This window comes from Myotis davidii, unplaced genomic scaffold (assembly GCF_000327345.1).
Source record: "Myotis davidii unplaced genomic scaffold, ASM32734v1 scaffold420, whole genome shotgun sequence".
In the NCBI taxonomy this organism is placed as follows: domain Eukaryota; kingdom Metazoa; phylum Chordata; class Mammalia; order Chiroptera; family Vespertilionidae; genus Myotis; species Myotis davidii.
In genome coordinates, this window is record NW_006294421.1 from 1,150,107 (window position 1) to 1,166,521 (window position 16,415).

The 16,415-nt window shown below is 37.1% G+C and overlaps 1 protein-coding gene across 4 annotated transcripts in view; it reads left to right on the forward strand.

The window, feature by feature from the left end:
- WDFY3 (WD repeat and FYVE domain containing 3) overlaps positions 1-16,415 on the forward strand; it is a 182,869-nt gene that overhangs the window by 123,507 nt on the left and 42,947 nt on the right. For all 4 annotated transcript variants that reach the window (XM_006768666.2, XM_006768667.2, XM_006768668.2 and 1 more), the window contains 4 exons: positions 2,474-2,701; positions 9,662-9,715; positions 11,985-12,153; positions 14,342-14,505. In XM_006768666.2, coding sequence (XP_006768729.1) covers positions 2,474-2,701; positions 9,662-9,715; positions 11,985-12,153; positions 14,342-14,505 — 615 coding nt within the window. The remainder of the gene's footprint in view (positions 1-2,473; positions 2,702-9,661; positions 9,716-11,984; positions 12,154-14,341; positions 14,506-16,415) is intronic.

The following is a 16,415-nucleotide window of genomic DNA, read 5'->3' on the forward strand; positions in this document are numbered from 1 at the left end:
CCTCTCTGTTTTTAATTTTTGGCATTTTAATTATGATGTGTCTGGGTGTGGGCCTATTTGTGTTCTTCTTGCTTAGAGTTCGCTGTGCCCCCTGAACTTGTGTGAGTTTTTCCTTTACCAGGCTAGGGAAGTTTTCTGCCATTTCTTAAGGCACATTCTCTAATCCTTTGTCCCTTTCTGACTCTTTCGCATACCTGTTATTCTAATATTGTTACATTTCATGTTGTCCCATGGATCCTTTAAGCTGTCCTCCTGTTTTTTAATTGTTGTTGGCTTTTTTTTTCCTTTTTGGTTCTCTGATTGATTTTTTCCAACCCTATCTTCTAAGTCATTGATTTGATCCTCAGCTTCCCCTAACATGCTACATATTCCTTCCAATGTGTTCTTTATTTGTGCTATGTCATTCTTTTTTTTCTGTTTTCATAGTTACTATATCTTTTCTCATGCTATTGAGCATAATTACTCTGAACTCTGTTTCAGATAAATTTCTTATCTCTGCTTCACTTATCTCTTCTTCTGGAGAATTCTCTTTTTCTTTCATTTGGAGGGCTTTTCTTTGTCTCCTTATTTTGGCTTCCTCTTTGGGTTTGTGACTGTTATGTAGATCCTCCACACCTCTCAATCTCTAATGCAGGACAGTGTCAAACACTATTTCTGACTAATTAGATCAGGCAAAGACTCAAAGCCTCCAGAGACTGCCTCTGCCTACAGACTGATAGGATTCTGACTTAAATTGCACCCAGGCAATTGTCCTCAGAGGTGGTGAGAGTTTTTTCAACAGGGTGTGGCAATTGCTTCTGCCTGGAGGCTAATTGTTAGTTTTAGTCTCTTAAGTGGCCTCAGGGCAAGGTATTTTTCAATAGGGTGGGGTCAACTGTGTTCCCCCCAGGCAAGTCCTCCTGTATACCTAATGTCTGTGTGGGAAAGATGTACTCCACTGTGTGAGGGAATGACTCAGCAAGGAAACCCTGGTGTCTGCCGTCTGAGCTCTAACCCCTGAGTCGCCAATCCTGGCTTCTGCTCACACAGGTTCAGTCCACGCTGCTTTCCCTCTGCTGGAGCACAAGGTGTGTGGCTCCTCAGGGAATTTTGTGAATTGGTCCTTTAAGAGAGTGCCTGAATTTCCAGCTGTCTCTCCCTGACAGACAGCAACCCCACTGCTTTTCACAGCCAGATGTTATGTGGGTAATCTTCTCAGTTGTGGTGCTTTCTGCTGGGGGGCCCAGCTTGGGGATTAGACCTCAGAGTTCTCAGTGGCAACCCCCCACAGCTGAGATATCTCTCCGGGACTTCAGTTGCCGTCTGTGGGTGCCCAACCAGCCCTTCTGTGCCTCCACCCCTCCTAGCAGTCTCTGTGCGGCCTCCACTTTTGGTCCTTGTGTATCAGGGTTCTCTTCAGCGAGTCTTCCATTGATTATTCAGGAAGTTTTTTTGTATTTCAGTTGTAATTCCAGTTTGGTCCTGGGAGCGTGTCCATACAGCATCCACTTACTTTGTTGCCATTTTTAATCTCCTCTCCACTGAGCGAGTAGAATGGTGTTTTGCATTTCTTAAGTAGGAAAGGACTCTTTTCCTACCCATTTTAAGGCTAAGTTGCTGAACCACATTCATCATTAGATTATTTTAATTATTCCTGTCAATAGTTACTTTGGCTATTGGTTTTAGATCGAAATTGTGAATTTCCTATAGGCAAACTGCATTAAAAAATCAACAAATTTGAAATCATCACAGCTGAATCCTGTTAACATTCAATAGTGACATACAGCAGTCCTTGTTCCTAATAAAAATTAAAATATAATACAAATCTCTGTCTTTCAAACTTATCTAGGAGATTGTGAAAATATGCATCAAAGTTCCTGAGAAGTCTCTTGAAATTCTAAATATGTACATAAAAGACTAAAAATAAGGTTTTTTATTACAGTTGCTTGGTGATGATTGTCAGTAAAAAATAAATTCAATGAAAGCTTCTTTGTGAATTCATTATTACTCTACAGCTTATCCTAAATATTTCATTTCCAAAGCAACTGTTTTAAAGTTTGTTGAATGCTAAACTACTAATATTTTATGGTCCTAACACTAGGTTAGTTTAGGGAATTCTACTACTCCCTGAATACATAAGTACTACTATGATTTCATGTAATTTTATGATTATTCTTTCAGTAAGTTTTACTGTTGGTTGTATAAAGAGATCTTTATTCTTAGACTTAGGTTGTATACATATATTCAATGAATCATTAAATAAGTTAGTTATAACCATCTACTGTTAAAACATTTTATGTGAATGTGAAGTTCCCTATCAGAGTTATTTATATTCTTTCCATAAAATCTTTGAAAATATTACAAAGCTTGTCAGTAATCTAGTGTGTTGGCAATATTTGTTTCCAGATATTAACTTGGTTTTAAGGTATTTGTAAATTTTTCATTGTTGGCTCTTACTTTTGCTCAAAAACCAACCTGGAATCCTTCCCCGCAGCGCCAGCAAAATGCCTTGAAGTATGTGACCGAGGAGTGGAGCCAAATCGAGTATGAACTGCTGCGGGAGCGAGGGTTGTGGGGTCCCCCCATCGGCTCCCATCTAGACAAATGGATGCTGGAGATGACAGAAGGGCCCTGCAGAATGAGGAAGAAAATGGTGCGAAATGATATGTTTTATAACCATTACCCTTACGTGCCAGACACCGAACAAGAGACAAGTGTGGCGGTGAGTATGCAAAATTACACGTTTGTAATGGTGCCTTGAAGCTTTTTTTCTTAAACATCTTTCCTTATTAGGTCAATTACCTAAAATGTCTGACTTTGATAATTCAGTATGCTGTATTAAATTGGTAATGGCAGGGTGGTGGTGGTGGAATAAGAGGCTGCAGCAGTGAGACAGGGAGACATTGTAGTGAAGTGGTTTCAACCGCAAACTTGGGAGCCAGACTGCCTTGCCTGGATTAAGGCCTACCTCTACCCCTCTATTGCTGGGTGACTTACTCCCTGTCATTGAGCCTGCTTGGGTTTCTGTTTCCTTATGCCTAAAATGGAGAAAATAATGGTTTCACCTCAAACAGATGTTAAAAGGATTAAGTTAATTGAAATTAGTAAAGTATTTAGAATAGTGTCCAGCACAAAATAAGCTCTGTATGAGTGAGTGTTAAGTAAACAAAATGAGTATTGGCACTAAGCAATGCCCATTGAAGAAACGTAATGAGAAGCAAAGAACAATTGCCTGAACATGTAGATCTTTCCATTCATGTTAAGAAGCTTCATCACCGACTCCATGGGTTTAAAACAAACATTTGCCCTTACGTACCTTTTTATACAGACAAGTTACCCTTCCCAAAGCCTTTGTTCAGGATTTTTCACAAGACTAAAATAAATTTTGTCTAAACTGATAATGATTGGGGAATCGCATATTATGTCTGGGAAAATAGAGTCTTTCCCAGTAGTCACTACAAATTTAAGAAGAGAAAACACAGGAGTATAAGATCCACTGAATTTAAGTCTGAAAGTCCTCATAACATTTCTAAATAGTAATTTAGCTCTTCAGTGTCTAAAAATATTTCCTTGCCTACAAAATATATATTAGTTTCCTCCTTAGAAACGCACTTTTGTCATGGAATCACAGCTTTGGGAATTGAAAGAGGATTTTGCAGATAATTTCATGCAGTTTCCTACTACTATTATGTCAGTGTGTAATCAGCTATAAAAACATTATTTATGAAGTATTTTACTGTTTTGTACTTTTGCAATGTACATTTCATACTTAAAAGCACGTCTCAGTCCACTTTTCACAGGCTCAGGAACCACATGTGCAGAGTGGGTACTGTGATGCACGGGCAGCTCTAGAGAACCCCTGACTTTTAGACTAGTGTTTCATGATTTTTTTAAAAATCAGTATCCCTTATTAATGAGTAAGATTTTCATGTCTTCCTTTATTATCATTTAAATTTTCAAAAGAGTTATTCTGATTTTAAAAAGATAGTCTGGAAAAGCATATTTTAAGATTCTCTCCCTCCCCAAGAATCTGACTACCTTATGCTTAATTTATCTCTGGATAGAAAGATTACTAGGGGTTGTATTTCATATTTTGTTTCACCCTAGATTTTAGCTGCCTCTAAAATGAAGTGCTCTAAATAAATCTATTGAACCTCATATCCAATTAGAAAGTACTATCACTACAAAGAATCATCCACTGACAAACATATTGTGTTTGTTCTTCTGAGGTATTTGGTTAATAGGATTTTAGAACCTGAGAGCTTATAAAGTCCATCTGCTTGCCCAGTGTAGAGATTTTATTATATTTTATTAAAAACTTCACTTTAAAACTAAGATTTATAAAGGAGACTTGGAATATGGGTCTTTTAATAAATAGTTCAGATCATATAATTTGAGGCAATTTGCATTGTTTCAATCCTCCTTTTTTTTTACTTCTGGCAAAGCCCTAGCTTCATATACTTGTACTCATGGGTTCCACCTCTGTCCAGAAGCTACTTAGAATGTAGGTTGTAGACCTGCTAATATATAGTTACTTAAAACTTATCAACATAGCTCCCCAAGGTCTTCTATTTTCCAAGCTATTCAGTTCTATCAAGAATTCCATATTTGGCACAGCTGTAACTTAAAATGCCATAATTTCTAATACCAGAGCATTGTGTAAGAAAATTAATCTACCCGTATTTTTGTAGCCTTTTACTAGCACCTACTTTTGTCAGAGCAAACCAGCAATACATTCTCTCGTTCTTAATCTTACCCCCAAAATAAATAATTAAGAATTTAAGTCTGATTTGATAAAATATTTTTTATTGAATCAATACACGTTTAAATGGAATCCATTCAAGAATACTAAAATACAGGTTGGGTTTACAGTTGTGAGTACACAAAAGTTTATTTTTACATCATTATTTATTCATTATTGTATTATTTTCTATATAAACAACTGTAAATGTACTTTTGCTCCATCCTGTGTAAGGTAAATATACTCTCTTGAATATGTGACTGACTCACTATTTTTATTTCACTGAGGCATATACTTTTTGAGTTACATAACCAGAATATTTTGTATCTTATCTATTCCTTTCCTTCTTTATAACAGTGTTATTTATTTTACAGAAGTATATTTAATTTTCTATATCAGATAAAACAAAATAACCTATTTAGAGTTTATACTTACAACCTTAATATCATTAGCATTTTACCTAAGCAAAGGAGTTCACCAGCCTGTGAAATCTAAACAGACACTCTCAGAAATAGGTATATGCCACATGGAATTTAGTTTTTAATCAGATGGGGTACATATTGGGAAACACAATAGAGTCAAGAAATGTTAAAGATACATTTCAAAATAGTAGACGCTCTGGATAGAGGAGATGATTATAGAATGCAGACCCATGCACAAGTCTAGGTTAACCTGCTATGATGAAATCTGAAAGAATAGTTTGAGTTTGCTAGTTCAGAATCTTTTGTAGATCTCAAATACCATTGAATATCCACTTTTGTTCTATGGAATATGCAATCCGGCAATGGTGACAGCAAAGAAATTCTAAAACCTAGAAGCAACAGCTATCCCATAACTTCTATTGTGAAACCAAAGAAGAGTGAATACCGTATTTTTAAGCACTCTACAGAGTTTACAAATGCAGTTTCATTTATGTGTCTAATGACCCTTGAAGTGGAGTCTGTCTTATCATCCCAGTTTTACCATGAGGACTAGAAACCTAGGAAAGTTAAGGAACTCTTTCTGGGTCGCAGCTACGAAGTGATAGAACCATGTGTAATGTTGACAGAAATTGAATCATTTTTGAAAAGGAAAAGATTCTGATGTTTCTTGGTTTTGTGGCACTATCTGTAAATAGTGAATTTCTTTCAGACAGAAACCATACATTAGGCTTTGTCTTTCTAATGCTAACAGAGTACCTAGAACTTGATAGATTCTTGATAGATTTTCATTGAATTGACCATCAGCATTCTCTTTTCCTAACTTCGAGATTTTATCCATTGCTTCCTGTACATTTTGTAGAATTTTTCTGATTCTGAAATTTTTCCACTAAAAAAGGCTAGAGCCAGATTTTATGGGACCTGAAGTTTATACAACTTGGAGGGAAGAAGGAGGCGGCTCCATAAGAAAAGAGTACCAAATTATGTATACAAAATTACTAGGGCCAGCCCCTCTTCCAGTATTTTGAAAGGAACCCCTGGGAAGTAAAGGCGGTTGAAGTTTAAGCTTTCTTAACCTCATAGTAAACCCACCTCTGTCCTGAACTATATTAAATATTGCCTACCAGAGGTAGAGCTCAGTCTTTCTTCCCTTTCAACTCATAAATGTGTTGCTCTCCTTGTGTGAGTCTTTATAAAATATAGTCAGTACTTTATGCAATAACACGTACTTGCCAACCTAAAAGTTGCTTTTGAAGCCTCTTGATAGGTTAGCAGGCTTTACCTGGAATGAGAGCAAATGGTTTAATTAATTGCCTTATTGATTAAGAATAATTATTGTTTCTAAGTAATATTTACTTCAATAGTCCTGTTGCTTAAGCTGAAACAGTACAGTGATGATTAAAAAGTTGTTTTATTGTTTTAAAATCTGTGATGTGTTAGAAATGAATCAAGTGATTTATCTTAGTCATTAAAATTTTATTTCTTAAACCTGGATAATATTGTATGTTGCATAAAAAATAACTTACCTATTCTAAGTTTTGAACTTTTATTTCTTGGTTTTTAAAGTGGATGTTTATTTATAGAATATAGAACATATTTTAGTGTTTTATTTGCCACAGACTCAAAAGCTTTCAGAATTTCTCAATTAAAATTATTTTTATAAAAGCAAGAATAATCATATCCTGAGGAAAATTGGTATATGTGGAAAATTCATATTCTACCATGAAAATAATTTATCTCTGCACAGGGACTTTCCTTGGGTGATAATTTTCATAACTTAAAAAAAGCTAAACTAAATTGCAATATAATTCTATATTTTAAGTGGTAATATTAGTTATAGATAGTATTAAAATGTGAGCCTAGGACAGTGATGGCGAACCTTTTGAGCTTGGCATGTCAGCATTTTGAAAAACCGTAACTTAACTCTGCCGCCGTGTCACATATAGAAATTTTTTGATATTTGCAACCGTAGTAAAACAAAAACTTATATTTTTGATATTTATTTTATATATTTAAATGCCATTTAACAAAGAAAAATCAACAAAAAAAATGAGTTCACATGTCACCTCTGACACATGTGTCATAGGTTCACCATCACTGGCCTAGGATATGATAAAAATATAAAATCTGGTTGTTTTTAAGCAGTTTGTCTAATTACCTTGAATCCTATTAAATGAAATAAGATTATATATTTTGCTATTAAAAAATATTTAACCATTAATACCAGGTTTTAATTCTGTAATCCCCTTATTTTAACAGAATAATAATCTCAAACAAAATATACTATTCTTTGCAAATATCTTTGGAGTAAAAACCTCAGTGTCTACCTATTAATGTTGGGCTGCTCAGAGCAGAGGATAAATTTACTGAAAGGATCCTTTTCCAATTAAGGGAGTCTCTCATAGCTGCCTCCACATATATTTTTATGTAATATATAGACATCACAGGACAAAGAAACTGAGCAACTCATTCAGGAAATTCTATTGCCAGCATTATAGAAAATTTTAAAGTAAAAGGACTAAATATTTTCTAGAAATTTTGACTTGGAGAAATTGAGATTTCCATATGAGCATAATTACAACAATAATATATTAAAATCCTATATAATAAAAGCCTAATATGCAAATCGACTGAACGGGTTGAATGACTGGTTGCTATGCTGCACACTGACCACCAGTGGGCAGATGCTCAACGGGCTCACAGCTTGCTGGCGAGCACAGCAGTGGTGGTGGGGGCCTCTCCCGCCTCCATGGCAGTGCTAAGGAGCAGCAAGCAGGCAGGCAGCAAGGCGTGAGGGGTCCTGGATTGTGAGAGGGCACAGGCTGGACTGAGGCTGCCTCCCTGCCCCCCACCCCTGTGCACGAATGTCATGCATCGGGCCTCTAGTTTTAAATAAAAGAGAGCTGAGGTACTACTAAAATTATTGGTATAACATATATCTTATCTATTGAATGCTTTACTACCATTTAGTAAAATAAGAACTTTAGTTAGTGGATCAGTGAGCACCTGTATTAAAAGAGCAGCACTGTATCATATGCTGCAGAGACAATATAAGAGTGTACCTGTCAGACCCTGCCCATAGTCCAGTGGAGGGGTACGTAGTGGATATCAGAGTTGGGTTTGACAATAGTCATTGGTCCATTTTGCTATATTGGTTTCTCACACATCTATCCAGCATTTATCTTGTTTTTCTAGGAATTTCAGTGATTGCTGAATCAGTGCCCTTCATCCCTGTGCACTTCCACATGCATGTCAATAGAGTTCAGTCCTTGTTTATAATTCTGTTTTTATTGACATAAATGTTACACACATTGAAACATACAAATCTGAAGTGTACTATTCCATGAATTTTAACAAATGTGTAGTATACACATGTGTAACCAAACTCTTATCAAGATAGAGGACATGCATGTATACTTTAAAGATTATTCTTCAATATAAGGCGTAGGGTTAAAAGTTTGTTTTGAAAAACAAAGGTTTACTAAAACTACGTGAAGTATTTGAAAGCATGTCCAGTAGCCCCACACTTGTTTTGTCTAGGGAAGCAAACATCTGTGAAAGCATTTTGCCTACTCATCTTTACCGTAGGGAACGATACTGGAAGTCATCTTCAGATATAAACCGGGAAAAGGAAGATAAATTAGAAGTAGTTCTTGGGTGCATTATTGTCTGTCTGTATGTATCTGTGTGTTTACCTGCATAAGCCACACACTACAACTTAACTAGAAATTTTCTTCTGTCAATCAGGATTTTATTCTGAGAATAAAATATAAAGCAGCCACTTAATTCTTTTTTAAATTGTTGACGCTATTGCCAATGTCCCTATGCCCCTCCCCCTAATCCCCCTCCACCCAGCCCCGGCCCCCTTACCCCCTTCCATTTGTACCTAATTCTCTAAAAGTACTTGTTACAAAAACATTCGGTTGGGGGCTGACATCCAGTCTGCCTTCTGCTCTCAGCCTTGATGGGGTTATAGCAGTAAGGTGGTGAAGGAAGTAAAGGCCATGGACTTTATGAGAGGATGTTTTTAAATAACAAGCACTCAGTGATTTGTTTGGTTCAGGGGTAGTGCAGATAATCATTTAAACCAGTTGCTCCTATTACAAAACAGATCTGGGGAATAGGGAGTGAGCCAGGTGAAAGGTAGGTGGAAGACAATAGTTAGCATCAGGTTCCATTTTCTAGTTTTTTCCTTTTGAAGCCGTGAAGAGTTGCCTGTAACTCATTCATGCCAACGGCAACCAGTGCTGAAGTTGTGTCAGTGTGGTCTTTAAGTATATCCTGTTCAGTCGGTAGCCTTGAGAATTAGTGTATTTTAGTTTCATTCTAAAATTACTCTTGATAATGGAGAAAATAATCACAAGATGCTCCGTGATTATTTCAAACAGCCTAGGATGTCGTGTTAATTTTCTTTTGCATGAGTACAGGTTCCTATTCCACACACTCCTCAAGAAAAATTTATTTTTATGTTATTCTTTATGTTTTTTTTCTGATGTGTTTATACTTAATACCCTGTTTTCAGTCTGAGATCCCAAGTAAACAGCCTGAGACTTCCGATGATATCATTCCTCAAAAGGTAAAACAAATTACCATAAAATATACAAACTACTTGCAGTTTTGTTTTGTTTTGTTTTGTTTTGTTTTTAGTGCATGGTAGACTAGACTAACTTAAAAGATTGACTTTTAATCTGCTCTTCCTATAAGTTTCTTAGAGTTGAAAAGTGGGTTTCCTTTATGCTGAGAACTGTTCTGGCCTTTCTCGGCTTTGCTCTAATTAGCTTCCTAGGGTCTGTGTGTGGCTCACTAACAGGCGGAGTATTCATTGCTCTCACTTTAAAATGTGTATGGCTTCATACTTAACTAACAAGTTCTGACGCATGTTAGTAATGGGCAGCCCGACACCTTCAACTGTTTTTTCAATTACTCGTTTAATTTTACTAGATACTAAACTGTATTTTGAGAATGAAAGGGTATTTCTCTTTTAAAATTATTTTTTCAATCAGAAGGGACTAATGAAAACTAAGAGTATATGATTACTTTTCAAAATACAATTTAAATTTATTTTAATTTATTAAAAAAAATTATAATTTTTCCCCCAGGAAGATTCTGTACATAATTCAATAAAAACTGTAGTTCTTTAGAACACAGAAATATGCTTCAAAATATTTAGGGGAAATGCCTATGGTTCTGAGTTTAAGTCTGTAAATGTTGTCCCACATGTGTTCATTCATTGTCTTGCCCATCACTAACTCTGCTTTCATCTTTTTAAAATCAACAATTTTGAGTTAAAGATAATAGTTATATATCAAGTAGAAGAACTGTTACAGTACAAAGTGTATTACCTTGCTTTCATTTCAAAAATATTGCAATGTTCTTATTTGTTCATCACGTTGATCCTTCCATAATTGTGATATTATTTTACATCATTTTAATACTTTCCTGTGTTATGTAATATATTTCAGTTTCCATTTGCTGAATATTAGTCTTCAGTTAGCTCTTTATTCCCTGATTCTGTGCCTGAAATTAAAAGAAGGCTGGTGTGGTTTTAGTTAGGTGTACTTTTATCTCAACTTGATTCAGTATTTTCATCTAAATATTCCAAGCAATTGGACACAGTTCTCCACTTCAGTTTGAAATCATTTTTTAAAAAGTGTCTTGCTTGAAATAAGCATTGTTGTAAACAATACATATTTGACTACTTGAGTTTGAAGAGTAGGCCAATAGAATATTTTAAATTAGACACTCTTATTCCTAGGAAAGGTGAAGTAAATGTTTACAGAGAAAGCATTTTAAAGCATGTTTCAAACCCCATCCTTTTCTAATTATTAATCCAAAGTCTGAGTCTAATTCTGAGTGAGGAACCTTTATACATGTAAACTTTTCCCTCTGGTTTTACTTTTTTTTAGGAACTTTTAGACCTTAATGTTTTCATTGTATTAGGTGGGGGGGGGCGGGAGGGGGGAGGTTTAGGTCAATTGGAGAACATTTTTCAGATAAATATTAATTATTCTGAAAAAGAAATGCTCTTGTTTCATGCCAAAAAAATTAAATATTTCCAATGTTGTAGGTAATAAATTTATTTTTCTAAATTGACTTATATATGTCCTTGATATACTCATTTAGTTAGTAAGTTTATGGATCATATTCTCCTATACAACAATGAGGATGTTTTAACAAATTGGAGATACCAGCTCAAAGTGGCAGACCAACCAGAGAACACCATCTGGTCTGAAGCTGGTTGAGTCCATGCAGGTCAGGACTCTCTGAAGGTTTGGGCCATTTTCAGAGTTCCAGTGAGACCTGGGAATATGCGAAAGACCAGGGCAGTTCTGAGTCTCTACCTGCAAGTATCTGAAGTAAACACTCGTACAGATGACCCCACCTGAAGGGCTGCCCCTTTAGGCCTAACCTACTTACTTTACTTGGGATGCAAGCAGCATTCCAGGCTCCTTGCAGACTAGACATGCCCCTTATAACTTGATGCTCTCCAACACTGGGCATTCTCTTCACACTACTGTATAGGGAAGTTTTCTGATACATCAGTGAGCCCATACTGTACTAATGTGAAAATGTTATTTGATTAGAGAGGGTTCATTTCTACTTCGAGAAGAACAAAACTGCTAATATTGTTTTACGTATGTCTTTTAAAAATCAATGGAATTTAAAAATAAAGAAACTTAACCCCAGTAATCTATGGATTTACTGTGTATAAATACAGTCTATTAAAAATCCCTAGGAAAAAGGTAACATGTAAAGAAGTCATGACACCATACCTTCCCTTGGGAAGCTTATATTTTTATTCTTGAAGACAATTACTTGAGTTCTTTTCTCTTGTTATTTCTTAGAAACCTGCTAGGTACAGAAGAGCCATAAGTTATGACAGCAAAGAATACTACATGCGACTGGCCTCTGGCAATCCCGCCATTGTGCAAGATGCCATTGTAGAGAGTTCAGAAGGGGAAGCTGCTCAGCAAGAGCCAGAGCACGGCGAAGACACTATTGCCAAAGTCAAAGGTCAGCCTTCCTCTGGGTTTCAGTTTGAAATCATTAGGAGCATTCCTCATATTTGAATGTATATGAAAATAGGAACAACTGTGAACAGTAGGTCCAGCCTTAAAGATATCCATAAATATTATGCCATCTCGTTCTTCTTAAAAATTCATTTCTGTATCTGAATTTTTAAAGCAACTGGCTCTTTCTTATTGCCTGCAGGTGAATGCAATATGCCCGTTGACTTGATAATTCTTCTTTTTTTAATTGTATTTGCAGAATTCTTGTGGCACCTGATATTTTTAGTTAACTGATAACTAAATAAATATTTATAAGTTTAAAACCACTACTAAAAATGTGTCCTTAGTGCATATTAGCCAACAGGAAACAGTAATAGTCTCTTTTCCTATGATTATTCCAAGGCAGCCATTGCTTCCTCACAGTTGACCCAGATTTGGTTCTGATTGGTCAGTTTCTATGCCAGTTGGCATCTCTGAGCCTATCAATGGGGCCTGATCAGAAAGGCAGGACTGATCAGCAGCCCTAGTGGAGGCCTGGAGAGAAATGGAGGTGCGGTTGCTAGCCCCGCCAGGAGAGAAGAGGCAAGTGCTGATCAACAGGTTCTACACAGGCTACAGATCAGACCCTGCTTCTCTCGTCAGGCCTCTCTCTGGGCCTGATTTGCAGCCCCCTCAGCAGTCAGTGCTGGTCACCGAGCCTGCAGCCGCAGTGCTGGGTCGCCATGGCAATCCAGCACTGACTGCAGGACTGACTTCCTGTTGGTCAAGCCTCTGGTCGTGCCAGACCTAGGGTTTATATATATTAGGATACCTATTCTCTCATAATGATTATGACTTACTAAGCATTTCATAATTGATATAAAGTTTTCATAGAATCCTTGAAGCTTTCAGTAGTTGAACAGTTTCCAACCTTCTAATTTTCTTGACATTGCACCAGCAAAATTATTGAGATACTCTAAAGCTGTATTTACTGGGTATAAGCCCCACGGTATAATTCACAGAGTGAGTCAGTCGACTTGTGTTTGGGTCATTGGCACTTCACTTCTCTTGACCTCATTTTCCTAATCTCTAATTGAGCTAAAACCACAAATACAGTGCCACTACTATAATATGCAAGGTGTTATTCTAGACATAGAGTTGGAGGTTTTGATTCACCAAATTAAAAATAATGCAGCTGTAAATTTAAAAAAAATAAAAATAATGCAGCTGTAAGCTTTCTCCTCATGGATGTTCCCAGCAGGACTTGATCTCTTATGCTTACTTATTATGCTCTTTTAAATGTGAAAATAAAGTTCTTCATAAGGCAAAGCAGAGCCCCTGATAACACAAATTGAAAGCATAAGATTCTAACAGGCTGACTTAATGCTTTCCAAAATTCTTAAAGCAACTATCACTGGTAGGTGTAACATGACTTTTCTTTGGTACAACTAAGACTATTGATTTAACTAAATGTGGGAGTTAGAGTGTATTTTGAGTGGTTCTCATATTTTGGGATCTCGTTAACTGATTTTAATGTCATCTGCTGTAATTATTAATAAAGTTATCTAAATGTAGGCAGGAAAGTGTTTCCTTAATCTGTAAATTAAATGATTTGTCCCTGTATTATAAAGAATTCTGTTCTTATTCTTTATGGCCCGATGATAGGATGTATGAATGACCATACTGCCACTTATGACCTAAGTCTTAAAATAGTCCTCATGGGCAATCTAAGTAGGTGAGATCTGTTATAATCATGTTTATAAATTGTTATCTTTACTTTTGTTTCTGGTAGGAATTGATCATTTGTTCATGGTATCTCCTCCATGACACTTGCCCATAGCAACACCATTCTTACCATTAATGATGCTAAACTCTCTGCTTATCATTATCTGATACTTTAGAATTTACTATTTATAACCATAATGCTCAGTGCTTTTATTACATGAGTTACCTCATTTTGTCCAACAATTCTCTAAATTAGGCAGTATTCCTATTCCAGTTTTATAGGTAAGAAAACTTGAGATTCAGAGAGGGCAAATAATTCTCCAAAGTCACACAGCCATTTAACTCCAGAGTCTATGTTGTTAACCATTGAACTGTGTTGCATCCTGAATTATCTCAAATTGGAAATGTATAGGAGGGGCTACATGAGACTAAACTGCTTCCCAAATGGCCCTGCAAGGTCACATGGCCTCTTGGTTATTGTCCTGTAGGTCTGGTCAAACCTCCTCTAAAACGGTCCCGATCTGCACCTGATGGAGGTGATGAAGAGAACCAGGAGCAGTTACAAGACCAGATTGCTGAGGGTGGCTCTATAGAAGAGGAGGAGAAAACAGACAACGCCACCCTACTTCGCCTCCTAGAGGATGGAGAAAAGGTACTGTGCTTCTAAAAAGTAAGGATTGTATGTAAGTAACTTGTTTCCAGTTTACAAGACTGGTTGATAGGGTGGCAGAAGATAAATATTTCAGCCTCTGTGATGAAATACAATATTAAACCAACTTTTGGGCTCAGTACTTTACTTCTCTCATCTTCAGGATTTTCTAACCTAGCTGATCACATAAAACAGCATGAAGTTTCATCACAGTATTAACAATTGACACCTACTTCACCATCTTCCTCTATTCCCTTTATTAGACTGCAGTACTTGCTATAATTCTCTATTCCAAGCCCATGTACACAACCCATTCTGGCCTTGTGCTTTTTCAACTCCGTAACTCCAGTGGTACCTACAAGAAGCTTCAGCCAGTCTGCGCCATCTCCCCAGCCTCCTTCCCTCATAGAACATCCCTTTGCCTTTCTATTTCAGCCTCCTCCACCTTGCCCATCTCTCCAAGCTCCTCTTACTGACCCTGCCTTGTAGCCTGAGCCCCCTGCAGCATTGTGTGCTTTGCAGTTTACTACATCCATGATGTTATTTCTTCATTCTACACTTAACTCATTCTCTTCTCTGTCAAAATGCCTCTCTCTCCATCATTTGCATAACCTCTCCTTGTAACTCCCATTGATACAGTCTAATTTATTTAGATGCCGTTAATACTTAAATGTAGGAAGTGTTTCTTGATTGTCTTGCCAACTCAGGCTTGTCTAGATACCCTCCAGTATGCTTTTATAATGCCATGTATATATTACTCTATTTTATTAGATCCTGAGTATTTATTCCTGTGTCTGTCTCTCCCCCTAGCCAGGGAGCTTCTGATAGGCCAGCACTGCTTCTTATTCCTACTCTATTGCTGTATAGCTCCACTCACTTAGCAGACACCCTGAAACCTTAAGTGAAGGAGTGTTTGGTTGAGTAAATAAAGAGATGAGGAAGGAAGGAAGGAAGGAAGGAAGGAAGGAAGGAAAGAAGGAAGGAAGGAATGAAGGAAGGAAAGAAGGAAGGAAAGAAGGAAGGAAGGAAGGAGTAGTGAGCATCAACTGTTTAAAGGATGGTCTTTCGTCTATTATATTAGATCTTGGAATAACCCTTGAAATCTGGCCCACTCTGTAGTAGTAACCAGAAGTCCTATCTAATAAAGAGGGAATATGCTAATTGACCCTCACATCATCGCAAAGATGGCAGCACCCACAGCCAATAAGGAGGAAATATGTGAATTAACTGTCCACCCTCAAAGATGGCAGCGCCCACAGCCAATAAAGAGGGAATATGCTAATTGACTGCCACGCCCTCAAAGATGGCAGCGCCCACAGCCACAACATGGTGGGGCCCAGTCCCCTCAGCAAGGTTTTGTAAGATTTCCTGAAGTTATGGATATCATTTATTACACATTGCAATTAACTTCAGTCCCATGTGGAGTGTTAAAGGGTGACTGGTTCAACAAAACCTCTTCAGCATGAACATTCTGTCATATCTATATTTATCAGGAGCACTCTTCACTTCATGCCCTTCCTCCTCCTTTCACCCCTCACAGCATGAGCTGTTGGAAGCTTTAATAAAAAATAGCATACATATTTTGAAGCTGTTTGGAGGGGCACATACATGATAAAGGACTGTTGTTTGTCTTTGAATGGTATTCTTGAAGGACTTGATGGGACCCATGCGATAGCTGCTGGTTGGAAATAACCAGCTATTACCCCATCCAGAGTTGCTTTGGCTGATAACAATGGCCCCATGACAAAAAGGACCACCATTATACAAACCCATCTCTTACAGGGCCCCACAAATTGAACTGAGACTATATTTCCATCTTGTCTTATTCTGATCTATCAATCCATAACTGATTTAAGAGGACCCAGATCTATAGGTACTCACTGGACACGAATTTCGTGCACTGGGCCTCTAGG